The sequence below is a fragment of the Nanorana parkeri genome, unplaced genomic scaffold (genome assembly GCF_000935625.1).
Source record: "Nanorana parkeri isolate BGI_ZX_2015 unplaced genomic scaffold, ASM93562v1 scaffold1583, whole genome shotgun sequence".
NCBI classification, from domain to species: Eukaryota; Metazoa; Chordata; class Amphibia; order Anura; family Dicroglossidae; genus Nanorana; species Nanorana parkeri.
Window position 1 is genome coordinate 60,957 of NW_017307851.1, and position 14,840 is coordinate 75,796.

Sequence of the window (14,840 nt, forward strand, 5' to 3'; positions counted from 1 at the left end):
GTGAAGGTCACTCAGGTTCCTCCAACAAACTCATTCAGCCATGTCTTTATGGAGTTGGCTTTGTGGTGCAGTCATTCCAGGACAGAAAAGGGCCTTCTGCAAACTTTTACCACAAGGTTAGAAGAGCCAATTGTCTAAATGTCTTTGTATATGGTAGCATTACCAGCACCCTTTACTAGAAACACCTACTCAATTATTTGGCGCGGTGTCCACCTACCCTTACCTAATCATTGACGTAGACGTAACTTGGAGATGTTTTTTCTTCCCAGTCCTGCCTGAGTGACTCCTTCTGATACCTCCCTCCTCCTCAGCAAAGGTTTCACAAGGGCAAATCTGGCTGTACCAGAAAGGATGGGAATTGAGGCAGCGACAAGGTTCTACATTTTTTTTTCTTTTACATTTTAATATAAGAACACAAATACAACAACAGTATTATTTATATAAAAACCAACAAAAGCAATGAGAAGTATATGATGACTGACCTTTACCATATTCCCCAGGATCTTTCCACCACTTTCTAACTTTCATCAATTGTTGAGACCCTTACAATTTTTAGACTTACTTTTCAGAGATTTCTCCATATGTTCCAATATTCCAGAAACAGGTAAAGATGAATGGTACCTCTTATTGGCTGAATAGTAGAATATATATTAATGCTTCTTCACCAAGCCTGAAGAAGAAACCCAAGCTGTCCTCACAGCTTTCACTTAAAATCTACTGAACCTTTATTAAGTTGCGGCACCCTTTAAAAGTAGGCAAAATCTCAAGGTACTCCAGTCTAAAATGGGGTCTGTCATTCACATCAAAGCCCCCTTTGCATCAGGAGTCCCCCTTCACATCAGAAGATCCTTCCCATTAGAGTCCCCCCTTTCACATATGTGTACCCCCTTTCACATTTGAAGCCCCCCTTCACTTTAGAGTTCCCCTACACATCAGAAGTCTCCCCTTCACATCACAGTCTTCGTCATCATGCCTGAAGAAGACATCCAAGCTGTCTCCAAAACGTTCACTTAAAATGTACTCAAGTGTTTCTCAACCTTCTTTCAGTTTAAAAGTATGAAACATTTAAGGTACCCCAGTCCAAAATGGGGTCCCATTTCACATCGTAATCCCCTCACCTACACATCAGAAGTTCCCCCATCATATTAGAGTCCCCTCCTCCTCATCAAAAGTCCCCCTCTTTTCACACCAGAGTTCCTCCTTTCACATCAGGAGCCCCCCTTCACATTACAGGAAGTATATGGAAACCACTCCAAAGTGAGTGAAGCCTCCTCTTTGGCAATGTCCACATTGGGGAATCTTTCCCTCTATTCCTGTTCTGGTGACAATGACAACTGGTTTTGATTACACTCTGTACTCCATCTCCATCTCTGTACTCCATCTCCATCTCTGTACTCCATCCACGACAATAAAATAACAAATTGTAAGATTGTAGATTTTTTCACCAGTGCCATGATGACCACCAAGATGGCAGTGGAGGGTGTTATTGACCTCTATTGTTCTAAAGCCACCCATCTCATAGTTGTTGGTTGTTTTTTTTAGTGTTCCAGTTGATACAAAGCTAGTGATATTTCTTTTACCTGTATGCACTCCAGTAACAAGACATGTGTGTGGGCTGATCAGCCCATGCTACACAGAGAACACTTACAGCAGTACACAAGGAACAAGTGTATCTGTAATCACATTGAAAAACAATCATAGAAAAGGTTCTTGTGGGAACAGAAATCAGGAATTATTATACTTGTAAAAACTCCACGCACCTCATCTAAAAATAAACGTCCAGCTTGACAGGGGGGAACATACAATTCACTGGAGAGGGCACTTGCAGCAAGAAAAAGAAATGCAAAAAATGTATTTTGTGTTAAAGAAAACACAAGACAAATCACGTGGGCTTACACTTCTAAGCTCTTCCTCTAACTGAGTCACTAGCCTGAAACAAGCATTCATTTTAAGGGTGAACGCTCAACTTGGTTCCTAGGGCCAGACTGTACAATAGCCCTGGAATTTTGTCCTGGTTAAGAACAAAGCCCAACGTTAGTCTTGCCACCCGTAGTCTCCTGCAGCTGCTGTTGATCAATAAAGCTTGGGAGAAAGGCTGGGGCTAGAGCTAATAGAAGGTTTGTCATTTCACTGTGAGTCCTAGAGAATGCTGCATTCGGGGCAAAGTTGAGGTTACTGGTGGCTGTTAGATGTGTTCCATGAACTGATGGCCAATCATGGCCAGGAATCCAATATCTACAGGTGATTGTTAGGGGTTTTGCAGCCATTCTGGCCCAGGGTGAAGACTTCTTTCTTTTGTGGAGTTAACTACATGTGGGAAGGGTTGTCACCTTTTCTTCAAGTGAAGCCAGAACGCTCTAGCGTCGCGTGCGGCAGTTTTTCTTTTTATTAGAGGAGAGGCAGCCAGGAGAAAGAGCAAGAAGGATCACCAGGTGAGGGAGTAAGGAGACCCTCTATAGAGAACTACAAATCCCAGGAATACATTATACAGCAATACAAAATATTATGAAGCTACATACTCAGTGTCATTCCGGGGTGGCACCCTGATGTCTCCATGGTCTCAGGTGGCCTGTGCAAGCTCTCATCTGGGTTGTGCGGGTTCTCAGGTGGGCTGTGCGGGCTATCACGTGGGCTGTGTGGGCTCTCAGGTGGACTGTGCTGGCTCTTAGATGGCCTGTGCGGGCTCATAGATGGGCTGTGAGGGCTCTTAGTTGGGCTATGCAGGCTCTCAGGTGGGCTGTGCGGTTTCTCAGGTGAACTCTGTGGGGTCTCAGGTGGACTGTGCGGACTCTCAGGTGGGCTATGCAGACTCTCAAGTGGTCTATGCTGGCTCTCAGGTGGGCTATGCGGACTCTCAGGTGGGCTACACGGGCTCTCAGGTGGGCTACACGGGCTCTCAGGTGGGCTACACAGGCTCTCAAGTGGGCTATGATGGCTTTCAGGAGTGCTGTGCGGGTTGTGCGTTGTCTCACCAGGGGTCCGGAGGCAGGCAGCGTGGTGTCAGAAAGGCAGAGGAGGAGATGTGAGGGACGGCCTGCACCTGTTTACAGGTTCCCGCGGCTCACAGGAAGATGTAGCTTCAAGCAGATGCAGCTGTCTGAGGTCCCGCGCTTGCTTTGTGCGGTATCGGCACTTAGTGTCTTGTATTCTGGTGTCAGCTGTCTTGAAACCTGGACACAAGACTCAAAAAACCGGAGTGTACAGATGAATCCCGGACAGGTGGCAACCCTAGGTGTGAGCCACTTAGCTGCACTGAAGCAGATGAGCCTCATTATTGGAAGCTCTTTTGGCAGGAGAGTAAAAACTCTTTTGTTCAGTAACTGTGAGCTCTGTTGTCAAGTGGAGCCGTTTTCCCTGTTCTCCGCTGCCTCTCAACTTTTCTGATTCTGTATGTCTGCTGCTTCTGCAAAGTTGTATCTTCTGCAACATCTAAGGATTAGGAACTGTACTATCTTGTAGCCTCTCAGCTTCTGTGCATAGACTTAGAGGGTTATTCGCTGCCGAAGCTGCCGAAGGCAGCCGAGTGAATAACCCAGCCAAAGTGAAGTGAGCCGAACTACATTCGGCTATTCACTCCGGCTTAGTACAGCTGATTTCAGCCGTACATCGGCTGAAATCAACGTACAACGGTTGCCCTCGGTCAGCCGAACATGCTCTGCTGGGAGTTCGGCAGGCCGTTCTCCCCGCTTAGGCTGTCACTTCGGCTCAGTCGAGGCAAAGCATATGCCTTTGGGTTGGCTCGGCCACCTATAGGGATGCTGTATGGGCTATTGTGAATAGCCCATACAGCATCCCTATAGTTCAACTGAACTGAAGGGCTCCAGCGGCCGAAGAAAGCCAAAGGATCAACTGAAGCTACGACTGGATGTTTTGGCTCTTTAGTGCATAACCCCCTTAGACTAAACACCTGTCATGGAGAAGATGTGCCAACTGTCTGAAAATGTTTGTATTTCTTTGGTAAAATCTTACCTTGGCGTCCAAGATCATCTGGACAGGACAGGGGTACATAGGAACCCACGGGTTGTGACCATGAGACTTCTGCAACCTTTGTGCTGAGAATTTTACCATACAGTTCCAATGAAAGTCGTCTCTTGGGCTGTGTAGGATACATAGATCAGATATCTTTTATAAAAATGTTCATTGTTTTTCCATGTGTTTTCTTTGGCCCATCAATACTGAGCTTGCAGCGATGCCATGACACAAACATGAGCCTCTACTAGGTGGCACATTTTCATCACATAAACCAGTTGAATCATGTAATAAATAAGCCAGGTCACTTTTCTTACACCCGCCAGCCCTGAAACACAATGGAAAATAACAGAAAAAAATGGATTAATTAATATTTGGTCAGCAGGTCCTGATCGCTGGCGTGATGTCACATAGAACTAGGATGATGTAATGAGACAATTAGGCACCAGTTTAAAAAATATCTGCAGAGTTATAATTTATGGTGTTAAAAAGTCTCCATATTTTGTATTTCTGAGATATGAAGATTACATCACACACACAAGCTGCTTCAATTATTTATGACTAAACAAAAGTTGTTTATCAGCTGAAAACATATTTATGATCTTCATGATTCTTTGATTATAGAACATGGTGCAATGAGGGCATTTTTAAAAAAATGGGTTGACAAATGGTAGCTTTTGAACGGCAACTCCACCTTTATACACTTTTAAAACTTGGCCAAGGCAAGAAAATAATCAACCATTTAGATTGTCCAAATGTTGCCATGTCCTGCTGCATCTATATGAACATCCCGTAGGTAGATAAAGAATGGTGTCCTACATAGTGCCGGATTTACTCTCTTTGCTGCCCCAGGGCCAGGTTCCTCGATGCGCCCTCCTACCCGTCACACCCCCTCCGCAGGAAGATGGGAAAACCTGCAGGCTGCATACAAGGGATCTCGGCGACATCGACAAAGTCACTCGTATAAAACAAGCAGCTTCCCCGCTGTACATTTAGCTCTGCTTGCCTAAAGCAGGGCTAAATGTGGAAAACAACTACCCGCCGGCGCCCAGAACTGCATGTCCCAGGCATCAGGAGATAGGAATTCCACACCTCTGCTACCCCTCTACTACCTGCTGCCCCGAGGCCAGGCCTTGGTTGGCCTTGTAGGAAATCTGGTCCTGGTCCAAAATGACAGCGGTAAATATTTTGGTGGAATAGACTTGTTATTTAGCTACTCTAGGCTATATTAAATGTGACTAGCCCTGGTCCAACAAAAACAAGTCTTTCTCCTGGTCTCAGCCATATCCAATGGTGCCCATACACCATAAGAATTAGTGGCACCAATTTTCCAGGTCTGGTCACATCTGTGAGGCATGTATAATGATCCTCTGAAGTTTCACATACACACGAATTTCAGGTTGCCCAGAGCTACTTGGGCTCAGGTATAGACGGCCAGCTCTTTAATTGGTTTGGGTGAATCTGAACTGAATTCTGACTGAATTATGTTTGCTAGGATACTCGCAAAGAGTGCTGCACCTCTGGAGATGGCAGGGAGTACAGTATTTATTTCCATATGTCTTTGAAGGCTTTCATTTATCCAGGTCATGACATATCTAGTAGTAGTTTGTCACATTCAACTGGACTTGTTCTGTAATGTTGAAGACCTATCTTAGCTTCTCCAATCTACTTCTTCGGTTCTGATGAGTGCCAGGAAAAAAACAGCATTTATATCCAGACAGGTAGCACAGACACCTTAATTCAACCACCATCAGCATCTGCCCATCCATGGTGATTGGGTAATGTGTCTGTGCTACCTGTGTGGATATAAATACTAGGGTATTTTCCTGACACTCATCAGGACTAAAGAAGTGGTTTGGAGAAGCTAAGATAGGTCTTCAACATTACAGAGCAAGTCCAGTAGAATGTGACCAGCTACTACTAGCTATTTCTTACTACAGCACGTTGACTGATCATATGCTTACTATGTAAAAGTGGCTTCTATTGTTTTTTCCTCTGCAGGTTCCCAAGAACTGTGAGTCACATCTGCTAACCAATGGCCTGTCAGAGACACTTGCTTTTCCTGCTCCTGGTTCTGTTTGCAGTCAGTACACAGCTGTCACATGGCCAGCACTGGTCGCACGGGTGGTACCCAGGAGGCAAGAGAGAGTTGGACGTGCCTGCTTCTCCAGAGGTATTTTAGTGATGCATTGTATTCTAGCTGTAAGGGTACATTTTATTTATTCTTCCTTTCTCCCTGCACCAATTGTCTTCTGCTGTCCCATCTTCTACCCTGTCCACTGGCTAGCCTTATTGCAACACAACCAGATACCATAGCCAAAGAAGGTATGCTGAGAAGGGAAAAAGACTGAAAGAGTTGGTTTGCCTAGAAAGAACGATCAGAAGAGTTAAGCAAGGTGACTACATAATGTCTGTTAGCTGTTTGGTTTCAGGTGTATGGATCCAAAAGTAGGTAAACTGTTGTCACACTGTAGACTATTTCACCAAACAAATTGCACAAACTGTGAAAGGACAATGAGGACCCATCTGATTGACTTGGCATGCTGGGCTTCAATCTAGATTATTTTAATAGACACAAGAAAGTGTTTCTGATAGTCAGGGATTTAATGTATGCGTAGCTGTATGCAGCCCAACCATTGCCTTTTGGCTCTCCAGAAATCTTTCCTACAGATATACAATGATCATTACTCTATGCAGCAGCAGACACCCCACAGTACAAGGTGGGCACCTCCTTACTGGCCACTGAGGCTCTCGCATTGCATTGTAGGATGCCAGAGAATGTGCCAAAGATTTGCATGGGAGCTTAAGTTGAGAATTGTGTGTAAAGTGGGCTCTTTGGATGTACTAAAAAAGGTTTCTGACTACCAAAGGTATGGACAAGCATTTGTGGATCATGCTAGTTCTGTATCTGTCTACCGGTAGCAGAATCTGAGGAGCCAGTCTGTGCAAGACAGAAGGAAAGACAGGAGACCAGCTTTAATAAATGGTATAGGTGACACAACGAGGCTGCTTGTGCTTTTGTTTGTATTTTAGTAAGTTGCATAATCTGTCTTTGACCCCCACTGTGGATATTTTACCTTTTTTGCTGCCTCTGCGATGGCCATAGAAGAAATGAATGGTGCAGTTGTCACTGAGACAAGAAGGCATGTGCATCAATTGCCTATTCTACTAAGATATTACCCATCACTTGGGCAACTGTTCTCTACAGCAGGGGAAGGGATGGCAGTAAAGATCTGTCAGAGGCTCTAATCCCTTCCTGTTCTATCCAAAACTAAAACAAAGTTTTGGGTGCAGCTTGGGCATTAACCACTTTAAGATCACAATACATACAGTATATAAACGGCACGGTCAGGGCCTGATTTACTCTCTCTGCTGCCCCAAGGCCAGGTTCCTCTATGTGTTTTATTCTGAAGGGCCTCTGCATTCAGAAAGTATATAACTCTTTCAAGCAGTTTTCTAGCCCAAAATGTGTGTTCAAAAAAATTTAAAAGTTCTCCCGATGTGAAGTAGTTAAAGAAGACCTGTCAGGAAGCCTGCTCTCTGTCCCAGCCAAGGCTCCTATCCGCAGCTGGATGATACCATTGTTCAATCCCAGTCATAGCGCAACCCTGTGTTCAGGAACTAGTGCTGCTTTTTAGAGTTCAGTCATGGCAGAATTCAAGGCTGATTGAGACAGGTCACAGCTCTCTTTGCCAGGTTCCCTTTAACATCCTGATACAGCGCAGCTCAGCCAAGCAGATGCAAGCACACGGGAGAACAGAGAGTAGGATGCGTCTTGTCTCAGCGTTGGGACTGCAGTGGAATTTTGTCTTGACGCTGGGATTGCGGCGGAACGTCTCCTGTGACGCCAGATGTTCCACAGATTATTTGGCCATTGCAGCTAGTCTCACCTCAGCTACAGGATCTGATCAGTAAATAACATGTGTGGGAAAGAAGATGATTTTCATCTCTCAGAAAGGACAGAAATTATCATCTCAGGAGAGCGCGTACTGAGCAAAGAGAGCGCAGGAGTTTTACCAAATTAAAAATTGTGCAGACAGTACGTCAAAGCTGCGTGTCTGGTTAGATTTCTTTGCCAGACATAGGTATATAACGTTATTAAATTGGGGCTAGAGCAGCCTTCCTCAGCCGTTTCACCCAAAGGAACCCTTGACATAATTTTCATATATCAAGATCCCTTGCTAAAAATATTGTATAGCTCATGATACTTTAGCATGATCAGTCAATTGTAGATATAACAATAAATTAAAAAAAAAGAAAATGTTGAGTATTTAGTTAAGTGAAACCCAGAGTAGACCATTTTTTAACACCCCCCCTTACCGATCTATACAATAAAATGCCCCCCAAAAAAAGAAACGCACTGCAAATTGTATTGCCCTTTACATGGTTTGTCAGTGGGAGAAGTGCCCCTTAGATGAGTAGTTACTGGAAGATGGATCCTCTTATACAGATGGTGGGTAAAGGTTTCTCTTTGTCCAGTGGTGTTGTCCAGTAAGTCTCCTTGAGTCCAGTGGTGGCGGTTGTAAGTCTCTCTGGGTCTAGTGGTAGTTATAAGTCTCTCTTTGTCCAGTGGTGGTGGTTTTAGGTTTCTCTCTGCCCAGTGATGGTGGCTGTAACTATTTCTGGTACAGTGGCAGTGGTTGTAATTCTTTCTCTGTCAAGTGTTGCTGTGTCCAGCAGTGGTGGTTGTAAGTCTCTTTTTGTCCAGTGGTGGTGATTCTCTAAGTCTTTCTGTATCCATTGGTGGTAGGTGTTAATCTCCCTTTGTCCAGTGTTGGTGGCTGTGGGTCCCTCTGTGCCCAGTGTGTTTAAAACTGCTGATTAGCAGCGCAGATTAGAAAAGTACCACTATGTTTACTAGCTTGGAGAATGGAAAGCTTATCTTTAAAATAACATGACACCATTATAGTTACTAGTGGCTTTCCGTGGGGACCATGCTCACTGAGCTCTATGGAATGTAAGTGTATTGTAACCGTGGACTGCTTTTGAAAGACACTACTCTACTCTTACAAATGCATATAATAAATGGACGCCATTTTACTATGTTTAACCTTGTGGACTATTAATGTTTGATGACATTATTAATATTGTTTTAATTAATATGTATATATTTACTTTAAAATTTGCTGAATCTCTTTAGCTGCTTTGTATTTCTTCATACATAGTAAATCTATGAATATTTTTGGTGAGCGCTGAGAAGCTTCTTATAATTTAGTTTACATGTAGAACCTAGGGGAGGTTTTGTTCTCATCTACAGCTGCTGCTTGTTCAGCTTTCAATCTTTTCTTATTAGCGATGGGAGTAATATTGGTATTATGTTTCTATACACAGCTGCATTCCTGTTCAGTAATTACAATAGATGACATGGCAGATATTCTATCTTCATGTCCCTCTCATATGGTTTTTATTCAACCATTGACATCACAGCAATCAACAATACATTTTCTTAAAGTTTATTTCAAGCCAAAACGTGTTTTCCTTATGGATAGATATGTCTGTGAAGGTTCTCATTCATCCAGGTCATGGTATATCTGTAAAAAAATAAGTCAAGGCAACTGGACTTGCTGTATTTTTCTTGAAGACGTTTCACTGGTCATCCAACCAGCTTTCTCAAATCAGAATGACTTGCATTAAAAAAATTGTACAAGTCATTCTGAATTGAGAAAGCTGGTTGGATGACCAGTGAAACGTCTTCAAGAAAAATACAGCAAGTCCAGTTGCCTTGACTTATTTTTTACAGATATACTTATGGATAGAGTATGACATGTTTAGAAATCCTATTCTGAGAAACCCTTTATTTAATTTTTTATTTTATTTTGCTGTCGGTGTCCCATTGGGGAGAGTTAACTTCACCTCATGCCATGGAGAAGCAACAGGAAGTAAGATGAAGTCTCTCTAAAGTAAGGGGAAATCCCCTTTTAGACAGTGGAAATGGACACAAAAGATTTCTCTTCTATTCCTGTTCAGATGATAACTGTAAAATTATGGGGGTTATTCTCTAAACGGTGAAGGGTTTGGAGAAGGCAGGAGAAGTGAACAATCTAGGACAACATAGCTGGTTTGGAAAAATTTCTCCCATTAATCTCACTTTTCAGTTCAATTATGTTGTCCTAGATTGTTCACTTCTCCTGCCTTCTCCAAACTCTTCCCCCTGTTGTGAATAACCCCCTATAAGTTTTGGATGACTTTCTGTTCCAGGAAAAATGGTCACAGCATAAATCCTCCTCACTGTTTTATTGAGAAAATGTAAACAAATTAATATCAATATTTCATATCTACATATCAAGTCACAAGCTTCTAAGCTTCTTTTCACAGGTTTACCTGTCTATTCATAGCTGCTCTGTTAAAAAAAACAAAAACAAAATCAGAGCCAGAGAGTCTGAAAGCAAACAGATTCTGTTTTGGGATAAGAAAAATCAGTAAAGTTGTGTATAGACAGGCAGGTACCTCCCAAACAGAGGCTATCTCCTTCATCATTAGAATAACTATTGGCGTATTGAAATTTGCCATGATTCACATTCCCTGGCAACCATACCATGTGAAGTAGTTTGAACCATATACAGTATGTATTGCTATGGATCTTCTGCTCTAGAGAAACAAGGTATTTGCTTAAATAAACATGCCAACAAGAAACAGTTTTCTTCCAAATGCTCTGCAGAAACCAACAATTTAAGGAATATGAAACGCCTAGTTGCCTACTGTGCTTAGTAGCTTCTCCTGCCGACCCCATCGTAACTAGAGGACACAGTCGTGACAAAGGGGTCAGCCACTGAGGGCATCAGAGGACACAGGAGATGAATACGTTCCAGAAGTATTGGTTTCTCCGGAGAGTTCAATGGAGGTCTTCTCTTCGTCAGAGCAGTGTTCAGGGGCACAGTATTTAGTTTCTTCTTTGCAGGTAACTCTTTTTATTTAAGCAACAAAGTCACTTTAACACTTTTCGGCACATATAACTAAACGAGAATGAGACAGTATAGCCATACAAGTTATGGCGAGAAGGAACTAAACCAATCAAAAAGACCTCCAACCGAATCAGTGCATAGCACAGTAAAGTCTTCTTAGAACACAAGGTATTCACATGTCTTATTCCTTCAAATACCTCAAAAATAAGACAGTTATTCCCTTAGGACAGTGGGCGGAACATGCAAATCAATACTTTACACCCTTGAACCACATCCAGAACCGCTGGTGTATAGTGCACATAAACCTAATATTATAGATCATTGTGCTACGTGCACTAGTGTGTTGCATTATCCTTGATTTTCAATGGCACCCCAACACACCGGTGCGATAGTGCATGCATTACCTTTTTTCACCACTTGGCAATGCACTCCATTTCCCATACCATGAATTACATGGAGCTGCAATGCATGCCCACTGGAAGGTGCATTGAGGTGCCTTTAAAAATGAGTGCACCTAGCGGTACCATACGTTGTGTGATATTGTACACTGAATGCACTATCCCCATGCTTTTAGTACAATACTACAGTGTGAACCATCCCTCAGGCATTTTAGCTATCATCTATGCAGTTTGGAATAAATGGCTCTATAATATTAAGCTATATTTACATTCTACACCCATGGTTCTGGAAGTCCATCTGGCTGATGGGCTGTAAAGCAGTGGTTTGCATTGCAATGCCCAGTGTCCTAAGGTAATGACTGTCTTATTTTTGGGATATGTGATGGAATGAGACATGTGAATACCTTCTGTTCTAAGAAGGCTTTACTGTGCTATGAAAGGAAATGAAAAAGACTAGTTCTAGTTCTAAGTCCTTCACAAAATGTGTAAAATGAACCTCAAATGTATTCAAAATGTGAATGCAATGAAGCACCAAGCCGAGCACATCTGGAATAAATGCAGCATTACAGGTACATCTGTTACAAAGACCGGGTCATTAGCGGCAACACTCGGCTGAGCTAATGCTGCCTGATTAATTGCCCATTTGGAAGCTCCTCAATTTAAAAAAGCTGATGATTTCCAGAAGCAGTTTGTGCTTTAAAATTTAATGCATTAAAGGGAAAGTATAGAGGCATCTTCAGTGAGCTCGTACTTCAAGTTATTATGACACTATTTACCATAAACTCCAACTCTGGACACTGGGCTCTCTTTTTCCCCAGAGGACTCTTCAGCATCCTTTTCTTCTTCTTTAAACCATTAAGAACAACGATAATGTTATTTACATCATGTTGCTTTTACATGTTTATCAAGAAAATTTCTAAAAATGTATATATTCCCTTAAAATGTATGTCCAGGCATTACCCAAATTAAACCCCGGCCCTCCTTCTCCTCCTCTAGTCCCAGCATTATCCTTTCTCTTCCCATGTTCCAGTAGCGGAATACAGCTTCTATTGCTTAGAGCAATGTGATCATCAGGCTTGTTAAATTCTTGCAGGGGCAGCTGCTGGAATTTCGGTTCCTATTGATGTAGACACCCCCACCCCACCCCGAGCTACATCTCCCAAAAGCCCTTTTACTTCATAAAGTGTGTGGGCAGGCTCTGCAGAGTAACATTATTCATACACATATTGAATCATTCTAAATTCAATCCATGGGTGGCCCTGTCTACACCATCGAGCACAACAAACTTTGATCTGAAAATCAAAGGAGTTGGGTGGAAAATTCTCAGTCAAACAGATGCAGTCACTGTTCAAGTATCCTGACATCTGCAGGAGCAGCGTCTGTCAGAAAACAATAGGCAACATGGTAGATTCCATTCAAAGCTGTAGCAGTGTCCTGCATCACACGCCATTGTGTTGCTGGTAATGTATGGAAGCTGGATCTGCTTTCTCACAGTGAGATCAACCTTCGCAGCTGCTGCCCACAATCAGGGTCCCTTTCCAGTATTCATTCTGGTACATGTGGAATCACAGAACAAATGGGGAAGACTCAGAAGCATCAAGTGATACAAATGTCATCCAGTTCCATATAAATTAGGATAAAAGGGTTCCATAAACACATCATCTATCCTGACCCAGGATGCCCCCTCCTTTGACTTTTCCATTAAGATCGATAGCACAATTTTCAGTACCTCCCTTCATGCCATGGTGCTAAGTGTAATCCTGGACTCTGACCTCTTCTTCTGATCCCCACATCAAATCACTGTCCAAATCTTGCCGCCTCCACCTCTGCAACATGTCCAGAATTCACCCTTTTTTTAATTGATGACACCACAAAGCTACTAAATAACTTCCTTGTTTTTTTCACGACAATTGCAACCCGCTCCTCGTTGGCCTACCACTACACTGACTATCCACCCTTGAGTCTATCATGAATGCTTCTGCCAGATTTATCCACCTCACAAACCATTCACTGTCCACCACCTGCCTCTGCCAATCCCTTCAATGGCTTCCACTCACCCAACGAATAGAATTCTAAATACTAACATGATACAAAGCCTTCCACAGTTCTGCTACATCACCGAGCTACCTCACAAACCTTGTCTCAAAATATCACCCTCTCTGCTCCTCTGAACACCTCCTGCTCTCTAGCTCCCTCTTCACCTCCTCCTGTGCTTGCCTCCTGGTTCTCTCCATAGCCTCTCCCATCCTCTGGAACATACTACTCCAACCTTCTTTATTTCCAACTCTGGCTGATTTAAGAATATTCATGAAATTCCATCTCTTCAAAGAAGTCTATCACACCCCTACCTAAAAATTGAACTTTTACTTTCTCCATCAGCTCATCCCTCACAGTTATTATCTCTTGTATCACTTGTCCTCTTTTACATTGTAAGCTCTCACGAGCAGAACCCTCCTAGCCCTTTTGTCTTATGCAAACCAAAACTAGATCTTGCATCTCCTTTTGTCCTTCTACATGAGATATAGTCATTCATAATTATTGGCATAATACAGCAAACATTTGACTTTCTTCATCCTCCTTTGGAAATCCTTTTTTCTCTCCCTCTCTCTCTCCCTCTCTCTCTCTCTCTCTCTCTCTCTCTATCTCTCTCTCTCTCTCTCTCTCTCTCTCTCTCTCTCTCTCTCTCTCTCTCTCTCAATCTCTCTCTTTCTCTCTCTCTTTCTATCTCTCTCAATCTCTCCCTCTCTCTCTCTCTCTTCCTCTCTCTCTCTTCCTCTCTCTCTCAATCTCTCACTTTCTCTCTCTCTCTCTCTCTCTCTCTCTCTCTCTCTCTCTCTCTCTCTCTCTCTCTCTCTCTCTCTCTCTCTCAGGGTCTGCTTGCTTTATGCTTACTATTACTGCACAGAGACCGTGTCTCACTTCTCTTCACTCTCTGTGCAATTTAATGGGTTAGGTTTGACCCGGCGGAAAACCATACCCTTTCTTTATATGAGATATCATTATTCACTTCTTACCACGTACATTTGTCCTTGCCGTGCTTCAACATACACAGAACATATGAAACACAAAAATCCACCATATATATCCTACAAACATTGAGCTATTCATTCATCTTTAACATAACATATACCATCTACAGTATGCCAATATTTAACCCTATTTGTGCAGAGTTCCCATTTTAAATATCGATTTTTATTTACTTCTTTGATAACATTAGACCCCTCCAATCTGTTTTTAAGCCATTTGGGTTCTTATTATGAACACTTCCATAATGCTCTGGTACGCTATGCCATAGTATAGGCAGAATACAGTAGAGGCAGCATACAAAGGCAGCCTATGATGGCAAGCGATCAGCAGAAGTTCCCACAGTTATCCCACAGTGGGAATGGGGAGGTGAACTAGGGTATGATTGACATAAACAACGACTGCAGCATCAGACATAATCATTACTCAATTATAAACAGCAAGCATTCAACACTTCCTTGTTTGTGAATATCTGCTACCCCCAGGAAGGGCCAGATTTAATCTCTCTGCTGCGAATTGAGGAACCTGAGGCCAGGTTCCTCAAATC

At 42.8% G+C, this 14,840-nt stretch overlaps 1 protein-coding gene across 1 annotated transcript in view; it reads left to right on the forward strand.

Annotated features, from left to right (window-relative positions):
- The window catches only part of GNRH2 (gonadotropin releasing hormone 2), a 27,336-nt gene that overhangs the window by 4,917 nt on the left and 7,579 nt on the right, over nucleotides 1–14,840 (forward strand). Inside the window, exon 2 of the mRNA XM_018570702.1 lies at nucleotides 5,971–6,142. Coding sequence (XP_018426204.1) covers nucleotides 6,005–6,142 — 138 coding nt within the window. The 5' untranslated portion in view covers nucleotides 5,971–6,004. The remainder of the gene's footprint in view (nucleotides 1–5,970; nucleotides 6,143–14,840) is intronic.